The sequence below is a fragment of the Chanos chanos genome, chromosome 16 (assembly GCF_902362185.1).
Source record: "Chanos chanos chromosome 16, fChaCha1.1, whole genome shotgun sequence".
Taxonomy (NCBI): Eukaryota; Metazoa; Chordata; class Actinopteri; order Gonorynchiformes; family Chanidae; genus Chanos; species Chanos chanos.
Window position 1 is genome coordinate 11445246 of NC_044510.1, and position 15735 is coordinate 11460980.

At 39.4% G+C, this 15735-nt stretch overlaps 1 protein-coding gene across 1 annotated transcript; it reads left to right on the forward strand.

Moving 5' to 3' along the window:
• Nucleotides 1-5809: 5809 nt before the first annotated feature.
• Nucleotides 5810-15529, forward strand: prr15la (proline rich 15 like a). Its single transcript, XM_030794034.1, has 2 exons — nucleotides 5810-6116; nucleotides 14362-15529. The coding sequence occupies exon 2, from the start codon at nucleotides 14433-14435 to the stop codon at nucleotides 14760-14762; it is 330 nt and encodes a 109-aa protein (XP_030649894.1). The 5' UTR covers nucleotides 5810-6116; nucleotides 14362-14432; the 3' UTR covers nucleotides 14763-15529.
• Nucleotides 15530-15735: the final 206 nt, after the last annotated feature.

Consider the following 15735-nt stretch of genomic DNA (forward strand, 5'->3'; position numbering starts at 1 on the left):
TAGAATATATTTGATAGATTGTGTTTTTATATGTATTTTTTTTTTTGTAATTTATTTTAAATCTTAAGGAGCGTTACTGAGGATTTTCTTTCTCTGAATGAACAGATTCAATCAGTGAAACGCTGTGATGGATTTACTGATGGCTGCTTCATCGAGAAAAGTTTTATCTTTAGCTTAAGGGGTGATTCTCACACACAGATATATCAGACTACTTAACTACTTTCTCCCCATGTCATGTTATAGCTTACAGTCAGGGCTTTTCTCTCAGCTGTAATGATCATTTCATTTATAATTTCTCTTTTCAAATGAGCACAAAGCTCTGACCATATGTACAGAAAATAAAATGATCAGAGAGAGAGAAAAAAAGTCAGAAAAAAGAGCAATATTAGAATTCATAAAATGTAAAAAAAAAAAAAAAGAAAAAGTCTTTTGAAAAGCAAGAAGAAACTATGTGCTAAGAACAGTTAGTTAAAAAAATGCAAAGGGTTTTTTTTTTTTTAAGAGGATCACTATCAACAATGCACCATACTAGACGGTCCAAAACACTGTTCTGTGCCTCCAGTCCACAGCTGTCTGTAATCAATACACCACAGTTCATATGCTCTGGCCCAGCAGGTCTTGGATGACCCAGTAGCTTTGGGTCTCGGTCGCAACCGGGCCGACTGATTCAGACACAGCGGCACAGCGGGTCTTGGATGACCCGGCCGCTCTGGGTCCGGTCTGGAAGGTGCTTAGTGGTCTTAAGCCAAAGTTCTGGTTATACCAATCAATTTACAGTGCCCTCTCCGACACCGGTTACTCGGCTTTATGTAACATTAGCAGGGTATCTCGTCAGGAAATGGCTGGGAGCCCACTCTCGTACAGTTGACTGAGTATAAGCGCCATCTGCTGGAGTAATGAGGTACAACACATTCAAAACAGATTTGCCACTTCGTTTCCATAATCTGAGACAAAGGCATTGAGTGGGTGCTGTGTTATTATATGCAAAGTCAAATCTGTGGGTTTAAATGCTGATAAGACCTAAAATCTGCAGGACCCAAATTGGGTCTGACGGACTCGAATCAAAATATAATAAACAGAAATATTTGTGACAGACAACGGTAAATTGAACAAATATTATACGATAAAGGAACTGAGCTAGGCTGATAAGACAATTATTACATGTGTTCTTCAGATATCAGTGAACACATTTTTATACCTGCACTCTGAACATCATTCATCTCCGACAAAACAACACATATCTTACAGTGGCTCTGAATGTCTTCTATTATATATATATATATATAATAGGGTGAGGAGCTCGGACATCTGGGAGGAGCTCACAGTAAAGCCGCTGCTCCTCCGCATTGAAAGGAGCCAGTTGAGGTGGTTTGGGCACCTAGTCAGGATGCCTCCTGGGCCCCTCACTGTGGAGGTGTTCTGGGCACAACCAACTGGGAGGAGACCCCGGGGGAGACCCAGGACGTATATATAGAAATATATATCTTGACTGGCCTGGGAACGCCTTGGGATCACCCTCACACACACATATATATGTATACACACACACACACACACACACACACACACACACACATATATATATATATATGTGTGTGTGTGTGTGGTAAAAATATCATAAAAGTTTTGAGTGTGAGTATTATTGCTTCATTATCCCAGTATTGTTAATTCAGATATATGAACATACTTCTGTTAATTCACATAATAATTACCTAAAGTCCATACCCAAGCGTTTTAAAGTTTGAGTTACCGTAAAGACCTGGCGAGGCAGAACAACGCTTTCTTGTTCCTTTAGTAATTTTGCATAATTATTCATTTACATGTACGTTTAGCCCTGTAATCATGTTCACTGTCCTCTTTTCTCCACAAGAGGGCGATGTTGCGTTGTACTTTTTTCTCCAACGTACATCACTCTAAACTATATTCACATTCTCAATACAGCTCAACTTCAAACTGAGACATGTTGTTTGACCAAACAAGATAATTAACTGGGTCGCTTTCACTTGAAATTTACGACACTAAACTTAATAACGCCGCCAAAACAGAGTCATAAATTCTGAGGTGAATAACTGTCAAATAAGACCCAGACGCTTTAGTCGGACGAGAAATGCAACATATCATCCTTAGACTGACATGCAGCCTTGATTGCTTGGAATCTTTTAATGCGGATCAGTTGTTGATGTAGTAATTATGAAAATGAAAATAAAATATTTCATCATTGTGAAGACAGCTGTTACCACACTCTCTGATTTGCGTCTAATGGAGCGTAGACGGGGGGAAAAACGAATCACAAAGCAAATCCAACAAAAATGTTGTTGATGTCTTAGCTACAGAAAAATACATTACTGTTAAAATAAACAAAGCGAAACAAAAGAAAGTCAAGCCAAAAAAAAAACATTTTAGGTATTTTTTTTGTTTTTTAGCCACGTTCTTTCATCAGCGATGCAATGAGTTGTTTACATAGAGCACAACAACCGGACACTTTCTCGTTTGTCCATACATCTCTGCTTTATATGAACTCAGTATGGAATATAGCTGAATATGGACTGAAAGATGATTGAATTTTTTTTTTTTTTTTTTTCAATATTTGTTTACATGGGAGCAAATAACTGAATTCAGTTTCGCCAAGGTTTTCTAACTCATTTTTGTGTCATGAATAGAATGTTGTCCTTTGTACCATGAGGGTGCAGAGGAGTTGGACTTTATATGAAAAAGAATAAATGACTTCCTGTTGGATGAAAGATGTTCCGCTACCGGTTTTAGTTTTTATTTTTCTAACCACAGTTCAATTCAAATTGTTTAGCAACAGCACAGAGTGAGGGAGAAAAGTTTTACTCTTTTTTTTTTAATCTTTCACCAACATGCGCTGAAAGGAGTTTCTATAATGGCCGGCTCTGTTTATCGACTGGAACCTGTCCCAAACCCACGTTCCTTCACAGTCTTTTTTTAATAGATAAATGTACTAAGCGCAACGTCTGCCAACCCTCCTCCCGTACTGCCAACTTAGCCAAACCCATTTATCTCTCGAGATGCATCTGACTGATTGGTCGAATCGGACTTCATAGAATTTTACCGGAGGGAACGTATAGAAACTCGCAGTTTTTCATTAGCAGCGTCTAGCCTTGTGCAGGCGTGAGCATGTATTATGACGGTACAGTGCGGTAACAGTAACTGACAACTCAGTGACACAAAAAGGGTCTGGTTTTTCTCACAGATTTATTTTTGCCAAGGCCAAATTCTAGGATTGACAAGCCCGATTTTTTGGCCCCATGGCGAAGAACTGCTTTTTTTTTTATCAGGTTAAAGACGGATATGTTCTCCATACAAGGATCCTGTTGAATCAATTATTAACACACGGAGCATTCTCCACTTGTCGTGTTGACTTAGAGAGATTGACACGAGGAAATCTGGTTTTCTAACTAGCCTCTCACATAAATCCTGAAGTTTAAGAAAGAGCCGAGAGTGCATCTTCTCAATCAGACTGTGTTATTTTAAGGTTTGCATGCGCTTTTTGTCTATTGCGTGTGAGACAGACATTAAGAATGCTTTTACTGTAGGAAATGCTAGTGACTACTGCTGTACTATTGTTCCTTATCTATCTCTCTCTCTCTCTCTCTCTCTCTGTGTGTGTGTGTGTGTGTGTGTTCGTGCATTTGTGTCTGGGATTAAAGCTGCATTTGCCTATCTTCTCTCCTTGTACCAAGGTGACTGGTATTTACTTTGAATACGTGAAGTTGAGCATTAGCTTCTCGTGTTTCTCGCATTGCCTTGGCCTTTTTTTGTCATGGGCTCAGCTCACTTGCTGAAGCAATGTTCCCCTCAGTAACTTTAAGTTCAAAACAAAGTTTTAAGTTCTTCCAAAACAAGTCAACAGCGTGCTTTTTAGCAGTGAAGACGGGCAGGGACGGTTGGTGTGAACTATTGGACGTCTGACACACGCCAGCTGGGGTGTGGCTGAGAGGTGTGGAAAAGGCTTGGATGGACTAGCGTTTTTTTTTTTTCCTTTGCCCAGATGCAGAAACCCAGTCCGTGCCATAGCGCCGTTCCATCTGATCGGCTCATTTTACTTCGAAACATTACGCAAATACGTTTCCTTGATTGTATCAAATAAATGTTGCTTATTTTGACACAAAATTAACCAACTAAGTTAAGTGACATTTGCTTAATTTAGTCAAGGCATTAATATTCTTCAGTTCTGTTTTCAACCAGAGTCGACCTTCTGATTTTTACTCTGAGGAGTGTAAAAAAAAAATGCCCGCACATAGATATACATGCACACGCACATGTACTCCGTCCCCACCACCAAACACACACACACACGCACGCACATTTGCTGTCTCTCTCTCTCTCAAACACACACACTCACATATACACAAGAGGTTAACGTCTAAAAAACCAAAAATAAACCTCGTCTACAAAAAACTAATCAGACAGAGGAGTTCATCTCATAAAATGATGCAACATGCTCATGAGATATAGTTAATGTTGCCCGTCAAACAGTTAGTTCATAACCAACTGTAAAAAGAAATGCATTTCCGCATAACTGGAGAATTATCTCTCACAGGTCAAAGGGCGATGGCTATGAGGACACAGGGAAACTAATTTGAGGATGTTCATTAAAACCAAGATACAATGGCAATTTATACTGTTTTATGTGTGAGTCAAAGTGTGTGTGTTTGTGTGTGTGTGTGTGTGTGTGCGTGTGTGCGTGTGTGTGTGTGTGTGTGCATGTGCACGTATGCCTCTAAGCCAGTAAAATCATAAAACAGGCTTGAGCCGACAGAATTCTGATACGTACCAGTAACATTCCATAATCCATTCCCAGAACAGAGCTCCTCACCAAACAAAAAAAAAACAAAAACAAAAACAAAAAAGAAGCCTGCGTCCACTCATCACAGCTCCTAATTCATAAAACATCGGCAAATCAGCAGTTTTCTCTGTCAACAAGTACAAGGTACTAGTTCACATATTAACTTCTGGCCTGAAAATGAAGTCCTGTGAAACTGAATATAATTCTAGTCAGGGTCAGTTTCACTGTAAGTGAATGATGTAATGGGACATTATTTTCTTATGTCAGCACAAATAGGGAATAACTCCATTCATTCTAATCCCAAAGTGTATTGGGCAAACCTTCATTGTAAGACAACATATGGAGTGTGATTGTATGGAGAATATGTAATGTCATGTCAAAATACACAGATGATACGTGAGCATGAATAGAATGATGCATTAAATGCCAATCAAACTGAGAATTAAATAGATGGAAAGTTTACCGCTTGAAATATATATAAATATTAAACACACACACACACACAAGGAGATACAAAAAGGAAACATATCTGTCAAGACTTCTGATCACACACCCCTCACCCCTTTACAAAAGGCTCCAGTTTTGTAACTCTGAATTAATAACTGATATGTGTCAGAGTGTTTTATCACCAGTAAGTTTGTTGTAAAACAAATATATCAATACATTTATAACTTTTGTATATTTTGTTTTTAAAACACACCATGTCAAATGTATAATGTTTATATGTGTCATATTTATCGTATTACATGTGTATCTAGTTAAACCTTTAGGTTTTGATGTAAAAAGTAGTAGTAGTAGTCATGTGGGATTTCTAATTAAAACATAATCTTCTTTTCAATAATCATACAGGTTAAGGACAATAGTGTGATCTGGTCTATGCCTGTCTATGTCCTGCGCTCCTTCTGTCACCGTTGCCATGGTGATATTTACTCAAACGCCACTGGAGGGTGGGGCCTGTGTGTGTGTGTGAGTGTGTGTGTGTGTGTGTGTAGGAGATGAAATACACCTGTTGCATTGAACCAGGCTGTAACAGAGACCAGGAGACCTGTCCCTGTGAGGAGGAAGGACAACAGCAAAGGGAAGAGACACGCGAATGAAAGGAAAGAAAAAGAAAAGGAGAGAAAAAAAAAAGCGAGAGAGAAAATATTCTGCGATCCCCTCACACAATTTTTGCACAAGGGTGATGAGTTTACATTTTAGGACTTATCTTTGTTCAACTTTCAACCTGAACTGAACTAAGGAGCATTAACCTCTGGGACCAAGACCAACATCAAACAACACACAAACTTTGCACAGGTTTGCACGGGTGAGTTTTACGTGTACGCAGACACATGCATAGAAATAGGTACGCACGCAAACACGTACAAATAGACCAGAGAGTTAAAACATGTTTTAACAAGAGGCTAAGCGTGTGTTGAAAGCATAGATTTACGCCAGGGTCTCTTTTAACACATCACCGTGCCGAGGGAAGCTCAGAACCGTATCAAAGTCATTTGAAAAAAAAAAAAAAGACAGAAAATCAAAAGGTCACAACACGTTATCAGAATCAGCTATCTAGACTCTCTGATTATCACAGTCTATTCTAACTAAGAGCAGGTATCCATTATATCTTTGTGTCATTATGCTTAAAAGCTACATCCCGCTATAGTTAGTGGACTTTGGTCAGCAAAATAAAGTCAACAGTTTGCGACTGGCGCTCACGAACTAGCAAGAGACATCATAAGAGGGCCATGAAGAAGCGCAATGAAGTCTGACTTCTTTCTCCTACGGCCTTAAAAGAAACACTTCAGCACATTACATGCATACCCTAAACTGCCCTGAGACCAAACGTTAAAATTCTTGGTCTTTATCTTGAACCCTGGATCTTTGTCAATGCTAATACACAACTGTTTAGCATACCCGTGTATGCTACATTTCATATCACGCCGCGTAATCAGGGAATTTTGCTTATTTTCCCATGCGCGCTGAGAAAAAAAAAAGGGGGGTCCGGAAGTTGCTTTGCTGCCCAGATTTCAGAACTGACTGCACTTGAAGACGCGGTATGTCTGAAGCTGATTAAAAATAGGTTTCAGTGTAGAATAAGAGAGGGCACAGTGTCCATAAAAGAATAAAAATGCAGTTCAGAGCTAAAGTGGGGGCACGAGGTGGGGGCGGGGGAGGCATCTTTGGACTTTGTGCCACTGTGCCAGTCTTATTAGGGGCAGCAGTTGGCAAACCTTCCTTTCGCTAAGGGCACAGAGCGTGCATATTTGGGCTTAGAACCACTTCACTCAATTTATCATGGATCTGTGTAGCTCTTAAATATTACATTAGGGTTTTTAGTTAGGGCCTCAACAAGTTCTGCAGATACGTAGCCCTCTAAGAAAGAGATAGTCCATCTCTGTGTTAGGACGAAAATGTATTAACTCTTGTTTTTTAGGGTTTGTTTTTTTTTGTTTTGTTTTATTTTTCCTGAATTGTGGTAAGGACCCTGTTAATCTAATGTTCAGTCTCTGGTCTGAGAATATCAGACAGGATCAGACTGATAAAGCTGTTTTTAACCTGACAGGTTCCTGTCAGAGTGTCTTCCTTGTCATTCACATGGATTTTGAGCCTTGGGATTTTTATTTTTTATAGCTTTGTGTAATAAACAACTTTTTAAAAAAAAAAAAAAAAATCGTGCTGAAAATAAACCGGATGATATAACTGATAGCATGAAAAAGGCAGAAACATTTTGAAAACCAGCATCCCTGACACGGGTCCCAAGTTTTGTTTTGGTTTTTCGTTTTTTTTTGTTTGTTTTTTTTTTAAACACTTAATATGTATTTCCTTTCTACATCTGGAACTTTGAAAGTACACATGTGCCAGTTTCTGAGTGTATATCATTCTCAGTGATACATAAACATTTAAGAGAGTCACATGAGTCATTTTTCCTGCTCAGGGTCCAGCTCTGACGACTGTAATTTATGTATAATCCGTTTATAATCAGATATGAAAACTTTAGAGCATGGTGGTTGGAAATTCTGTGAAAATTCCGTGTAGCTTCATCGATTAACAACCGAGTGCTCACCCGCGTGAGGTTACAAAAATGGAAACACTTGTGCTCGTATTCCAAGGAAATGAAATGAAAGTGCCTCTGTGGAAGAAAGATGACTGAAAATCAACGTTTTGTTGTGAGCGTTTCCAGCACAACATGAGAAGTCTTAGCATTGTTTCATTATTTATGACTCGTTAACTGAAAACACTTGACATAGAGTCCCCACAGAACTGAGACTTCTGTGACGTAGTCCTAACAAAACCTACATTGTGAGATTTACAAAGCAATCTATGCCCAGGCTGTGCCTCGCAAACAAAGCTCCGTATACAACAGCATGTAACCTGGTACAACGGATATAAAAACTGGAATTTGAAGCAGCTGAGGGAGCCATAGACTTTTGAGGAGTTTATGTTTGAATAAAGTCAATAAAGGACTTAAAGTAACGCCGATAATCCCCCACGGTTAAATGTGTCAGTGGTTCTGATGCAGTGTAGTCAGAAATCCTGTTGAAGTCTCTGGGTCTGCTTATCAATTTGCATGTCAGATTTATGATGAAGGAGGTTTGTTTTAGATAAACGGGTATGCCTTATGGTGCAAAGACTGTTTCCTTAAGATGCTTTTTACGATTTTGATGTGGTAAATCCTCCACACACATTGCTGTTTATGGTTCAAAACTGGTCCCATAAGCCCCAGGGTGAGATTATTAAATACCTCCAGTGTCTTCCTCAGACGTCAGACTTAATTTTTTTTTAAACTTTACAGGAAATTCTGGAGAAGAGAGTTCAGAGTTACATTTCTACCTCACGCACCTCTCCAAGAAGCAGAAGTTGTTCTTACTGAAGAATAGTCCAGTATTTCACAAGAAATATTTGAAAGTTTCCTGTGAATTTTATAAAAAGGGATTGAAGCAATTTTGAAATCCAGTGGTTGTCCAACCCATTTCCAATTAAATGAATATTCACGTATTTTCTAGTGTTTCCATTAGTTTATCAGTCCGATTGTTTTATAACATTGTTTGTACCTGTGATTTATTAAACACTTTAAAACGTGAGGACCAACGTGACGCAAAACCGGTCGCTTTTTCTAAAAATCGAGAACAGAAAGTGACGACATTTCCACACAGTGGCTTTAAAAATCAGTCGGGAATACAGACAGACCGGTCTGTTTCTCCCTTTTGTCTTCTCCAGCGATTCATAAGCAAATTGTAGGGAAATTTCCGGAGGAGGTTGTTATTCAGGCCTTCCCGAGCTGCTCTTTCAGCAGCTTTACGCGCCTCAACTCTGGTCGTCCTACCCCAACTTCACGTTCTGTAAACGTCGGTGAATAGCTACAGTTTTCACTTCATATTAAAAAAAAAAAAAAAAAAAAGGGTTAAGAGTTTGTGTTTTAAATTGACGCTGTAAAGAACGTTTATCAAATCAGGTTAGTGGTTACTTCCTCATTCAGGCAGGATTCTGTGATTCAGAGGCAGCCGGTAGCGTTGAGTCACGTGATTTTAGGTTCAGACAGACGCTTTGTGTTGAGTGGGGTTTCAGTTATTTGCTACAGTCAAGTAGGGGAACAGGGGGGGTTCGAACCGGTATATTTACACTCAGAGGACAATTTATCCTGTAGAAAGGTTTCGTAACTTTTAAAACTTTAAAGCATGAGTCTTAGCTGTGAGGGAAAGATTAAAAGGTTAGCGGCCTTTTCCGTCGCGGTTCTCTAAAAACACCAACGGCGTTTGACAACGGCAGACAATAAGTCAGAGACAAACGTGCAGAATGAATTTCATTCATCCGCACAAAACAATTTTCACTGGTCACCAAGACACTTCTGCAGCTCGCAAAAAAATTTCTTATGGTTCCAGTGTTTATGATGTGTGACGTGCACAGCAAAGCTTCCTCAAAACAATCCACGTGCAGCCACGTTTTATTGATTGATTGATGCGATTAGCAGTTGAGACGTGTAGGTTTTGAAACTAGAAACTAGATCAAGCGAAAGGTCATTCCCTTATCACATCTATAAATGTTATCAGTTTCAATAAGGATAAAAAAAGGGGAGGATAAAAAAAAAAATCCAAGGGAACTTCTGTCTTGGCTGAGATTACTAACCTGTTAAAGGTTTGCCCTTTGAGATGGCAATATAACCTCCACCCCTCATGTCCACTGATCTGTTTCAAGTGAAATCATGTGACTCATTAAACATGAGGTTAAAACCATTGAAGAGCTCAAGAGGATTGTGACCTAACTGCAATACTGTTGCTTTCCGTTTTGTTTTTCCTTAACCTTAACCTTACCTGAGATTTTAGTCGAATACGAGTATGTTGATGGAGTGACCGTCTCAGTGTCTGCTCAGGTCCAATTGAAACAGAAGTCATAAAGTTGGGGAAACAAGTCAAACTGAGTTTTTATGTATATTTATGGCTCTAACAATTCATTCTAGATTCTAGAATTCTAAGTGCATTCTTTTGGAACATTAGACTGTTGATCAAGCATTTGCTCTGTGTTCAAAGGGTCTTTTTATAGTTACGGATGGAATAGTAAATCAACAACCTCGTTTTTGTAAGAGTAAGAGTGATGTAATGGTAAATGAGTGATTTGAAACTTTTGAAATTGTTAAACTTTTCAGTTTCGAGATGTAATTTAAAGACAAAAACTCTCACACTTGCTGATGCTGGATCTAAGGCAGATGTTTGCATTCATAGAAAGACGCCTTATTCTCTGTCAGTTCAATGTTTAAATATTGTATGCACATCTTCTGTGTCCTCCACACCAGACTGTGTTGATCTTTAAACCAAGCACCGATTGCTTTTCATTTGATTAACCTACCTGCTGTTCCTCTACTATTGCTAGATATCACGACAAAGAAAGAACATACTCATATTAAATCTTTTCATACCCAGAGAGTCTTTGTTTCTCTCTCTTGTTGTCTAGTTGTCCACATTGGTTGGTGTGGAACAACCCAGTTCTATATTGCTATTGGTCACTGTTTTTAACTTCAAATAGAATGCACTTCAAAGGCTTCTAATATCCTCCCAGTTTCTGTTTGCTCTCATATAAACACAAATGGGGGCAAAAGTCAAAGGCAGTGACTGGAACCATTAACGTGTTGTATGGAACTGTCCACACTGTCGCCGGGCAACCACAGGGAACCAGATATACTCCTTCTCTTTGAAGGGAGAAGGGCACAAAGCCGTTTGTCTTTACCTCTGTTCCTGTTGAATGTTTGTATGTTTGTGGTGTTGATGTGAGTTGTATGTGGTCTGCGCAGACACATACATGTAGGAGTTATGCATTTCTGTTCTGCTCCTGTGTGTGTGTGTGTGTGTGTGTGTGTGTGTGTGAGTGTATATGTGTGTGTGTGTGCCTCAGTTTTGACTGAACATTCGTGTGTGTGTGTGTGCATTAAGGGTGTGATTCAGATTCACTTGTATTATGACTACAACAAAACACTGTGTGCGAGTACCGAACACAGTTTGTTCTACTAGAGTTACACTGTACACCAGGGTTGTCTCACGCAATCTCTGTTCACCAGTACAAAACTTAACAAGGTTTAACACAATTTCACACTTACAGTAGCATCAATATGTTTTACCGAACTTTATGTCAATTTGTGCCATTTTCATTAAGCCAAGCAGAAATGACTAGCACTTACACTGAAATTGCAGAAAGATTTATTTGTCTTACTATGATAGTTTATGTCAGGGGTTTTCAACCTTTTTCGATATGCAGCCCCGCCCACTTTGTCTAGGTTTGAACCCTCCACCCCACCCCCTTCCTTTTTCATTGCACTTGCCAATTTGTGCCTAAAAATCTCCTAATCTTGCAGCCCATTTGATGGGTGCACCCCCCACCCCCACCCCGTTCCCTGGTTTGTATGATAACTTTTTAAAAATTACGTTAGCGGACAGATCCTGCTATTTTTTAAAGTTCTGATTAATTGCGCAGTGAAAAACAGTGCAATACATTGTACACATTGCAGTCATCAGCTAAAAACTAGTCTAGGGTTATGTACAAGAATGCGTTCTAAAAACAATATGATTGCAGTTTTGCTTGGTGCTCAAAGAAAAGAGTAACCAACAATTTTACACATATATCTTAATGCTTTATTACAGCTAATATAAATGCACAGCTGTTTCATAATGCTAAGAGACATTTTCTGAATGGAAAACATTGCGTCTTAATGGAAGGTAACTCAGCTGTGGTATTTCAGTGTGTTTCAAAGTTTTCAGAAAGCAGATTGTGAAGGTCACCATGGACAATTAGTTGTTATGTTGTTGTTGTTGTGGTTGTTGTTGTTGCTACTGCTGCTGCTGTTGTTTTCATTGTTGTTGTCAGGATAACAGTTCATATTTTCCCATTCCTGGTTGTAGAAATAGTACCAGTAACTATAGATAAAGACATTTATAGTGGTCATTAAGATATCAATGGATGTAATAGATGACGTTGTAATGGATACTCTTGCTAGAATGAAGTGACAGCCTCGTTTCAGTGTTTCAGGAGTTCTTATAAGAAGAAAAGTAATGATCAAATCTGTTCCTTTTTACTGTCAGGCATGTGAAGACTTAACATACTAGCTGTCAGAAAAAATTCTGAAACAATATCTGTAAATATGATTCAAACAAACTTCCCAGTCATTCACCTATCTAAAGTGCAGTCCAAAGACACTTATGAAAAGTCTGCGCATATGCCAAGTATTTGGGTTAACCCCTGAATCAGCTACTTATTACAGCCAGAAAAACCAGCTGAGATTACTCTTAACTAAATTGTTTCCTTCAATGAATAGAGACAACAATGGAGTCGCAACAAAAGCCTAAACACACTCTGGCTTTCTCGGAATGACTTCAGCAACCTCTGACCTAACGAGGAATTAGCGCTAGCCCAACGTATACTCTCGGCTAACGCGTATGAAATTTGAGGCTAGTAACCTGAGCTTCAAAACACACCCAGTCTTAGCATACCTCTGCCATATGGCGTCTATTGAGTTGCACTGAAAAATTCAGGAGACCTGTCACCTCCGCCCATCTCTAGACACTGAACCTTACATCAGCCCGTGAGCGCTGAGTGCACCACTCAAATTACACACCTACATACTGGCCTTTTTGCTTGTCAGATAATCTCTAAGGGTGAGATTATATAACAAATGTTTGACACATTAAAATTGAGAGATTTAGGGGTATCTCTTAAGAGAAAATGATATGCAAATGACGGCTCTCTACCTGTCATTTTATTGTTACATATAGAAGAGTCTACATGTTTCACGCGTGAATTAGCAGGCTAATGCATTCTTAGTGTAATAACTGCAGGACCACTGAACTCTTTGAGCAAAGTTATAAACATCGTGATTCTTTATCAAAATTATTGAACAACGGCAAAAATATTGCCTCGCTACAGTCTAGTTACACTATTTGAACTTAGATTTTTCATTTGTAATCTGAAATTACGGGGAGAATGCTTTGGAGGATTATTTTGAAAATGTTGCAGTAGTTCATCCATCCATCCATTCATTCATTCATTCATTCATTTATTCATTCATTCTCAAAGCCACTTATCCTAATTAGGGTCGCGGGGGGTGCTGGAGCCTATCCCAGCGTTCACTGGGCGAAAGGCGGGGAAACACCCTGGACAGGTCGCCAGTCCATCACAGTGTTGCAGTAATGATATATAAAATATAATTTTAGACGGAAAACATAATTGATAATCGTAGTTGATGTAGACAGTTTGTTTTATGTGATCGTTTAGCGGAGGCCACATACGTCTTCATTCTGTGTTTCCAAATTTTGATGGCCATTTTCTCAACTCGATTGATCCAATTTCCCAAATTTTCACCAAGTTTTCTTTGTGTAATACTTTACTTTACTTAATACTTTACTTGTTTCAGATAGAACTGGTTTATGTGCAAACGGTAATTGCATTTGCCACTTTAAAAGCTGGAGTACAAGTACAGCCAAAAGTACATCCAATTGTGTTGCTTCTTTTTCAAAGCTTTCTACCGACTCTCTGGTGACACACTAACAGGCCTCTGGTGTAACGTCATTGGCGAGGACTATAGTTAGTTTTGGGTCTATGTTTAGAAGGCTTCTTTTTCCTCCCTTTGATTATAGTATAACTTTTTTAGTTGAACTGACACATGCAGAGGGTTTTGCATCCAAACCATTTCATGCAAATAGGGGAAACTAAACCAATGAGGAGCTGTTGGAAGAGTCTTTACTGTGAAGCTAAACACCTAGAATGTCTCTCTTCTCTTTCTCTCTCTCTCTCTCTCATCCACACACACACACACACACACACACACACTGACACTCACACTCTCACACTTATGCACACAGGACACATACACATAACTTATTCACCACTTTTTTTTTTCCTTTTAGCACAAACACATACTATAAGCCACATCAGAGAAGATCCAAATCAGACTGTCAGAACAGGGTGACCCGTCTCTTGACTCGACATACTTTGAATAGGGATAGTTTAAATACCCACACTGATGGCTGACAGATAACACTCGGCAATTTCCTCATTTTCCTTCCTGACTCTTCTCTCCTCTGCAGGTCCAGCCTTTCCTTCTTTCTGTCTCTTTCTCTCTCTCTCTCTCTCTCTCTCTCACGCTCTCTCTTTACCCATGGCAATGGCTGAGCCATCTACTGGCTGGTGGAAACTGACCTTCATGCGTAAGAAGAAGTCGGAGCCGAAGGTTCTGTATGAGATTCCGCCTGAGTGTACCAGTAACACGGCGACTTCCTCCTCCCCCAACGAGAGTTCTGAGGAAAGCCAGTTCAACGCCCGCCTGGAGCGCATCGTGGACAAAACGGCCACCAAAGGCCGACACGTCAAAGTCTCGCACTCGGGCCGATTTAAAGAGAAGAAGAAGATCCGTGCCACGCTGGCTGAGAATCCCGAACTCTTCCCCAACCGTGAGACTGGAGACGAGAACCTCCGGGCTGGAAATTAAATACAAACCTATAAACAGACACACACACACACACACACACACACTAATATAGTGCAATCATATCCACATACACACCTACAGAATAACATAGTAAAATTTATCCTTAGTTTATTTACAGATACAAACACTCCACAAACGTCATCTACTCTATATGTCTACGCACGCATACAAATAATGCAAAAAAAACGTAAAAGGTACTCTGTGTCAGCATTCATATGCCGACATACAGTTATTCAGAGCATCGTTTGCTGTTAAGACCATACATACCACACACACACTCACAAACCTAAATCATCCAAAGTGGTGTAGCGATGATACAGACAGAGCCCAAACATACACATAATGAGTGGATTTCTGATCAGGGCCGATATCAGTTTCTCTACCATGTTTAGTTACTGTCCATGCCTTACATTATAGAATGAATAATTCACTCCCGCGGTTAAACGTAACATTAACATTTTAACCGAAAGAAAGCACGAGGCTTGAGCTAAAGCGTCTTGAGATAACGTCCACTTTGACCTCGCTCGCTGGGAAACTATTTGCTTTTGGGAATAGTTTACGTATAAGTTTGAGAACGTGAACTTTGTGACTACGACGACAAAATGCCAAGACAACGCCCTCTGTCCTGTTTGCGTCTGATGAATTTGTATTGAAGCCGTGGCTGTTCTTGTCCTTAATTATTTTCCATATTAAAGGTGGAGTACTGATGTTGTTTTGAGCCGAACAGATAATCTAAAATCATTAAAGACCATGAATTTCCAAGTAAATCTTCGAATTTCTGTTTTAAATGGCATTTCTACTATTTTTTTTGGGGGGGGGGGGGCAGATTATTTATATCTCAAGCCTTTAAAACCTTTATTTTTAAAGACAGAGTTTATTGTTAAAATTGTGAAGTTATTCAGTTCAGAGTGTGGCTTTAGTTAATGTTTGTCAAAGGTTGTTCTCTCCCCGAGGGAAAAAAAGGTCCCACATT

Coding starts and splice junctions, on each gene's coding strand:
- prr15la (XM_030794034.1), top strand. CDS start 14,433: ATGGCAATGGCTGAGCCATCTACTGGCTGGTGGAAACTGACCTTCATG.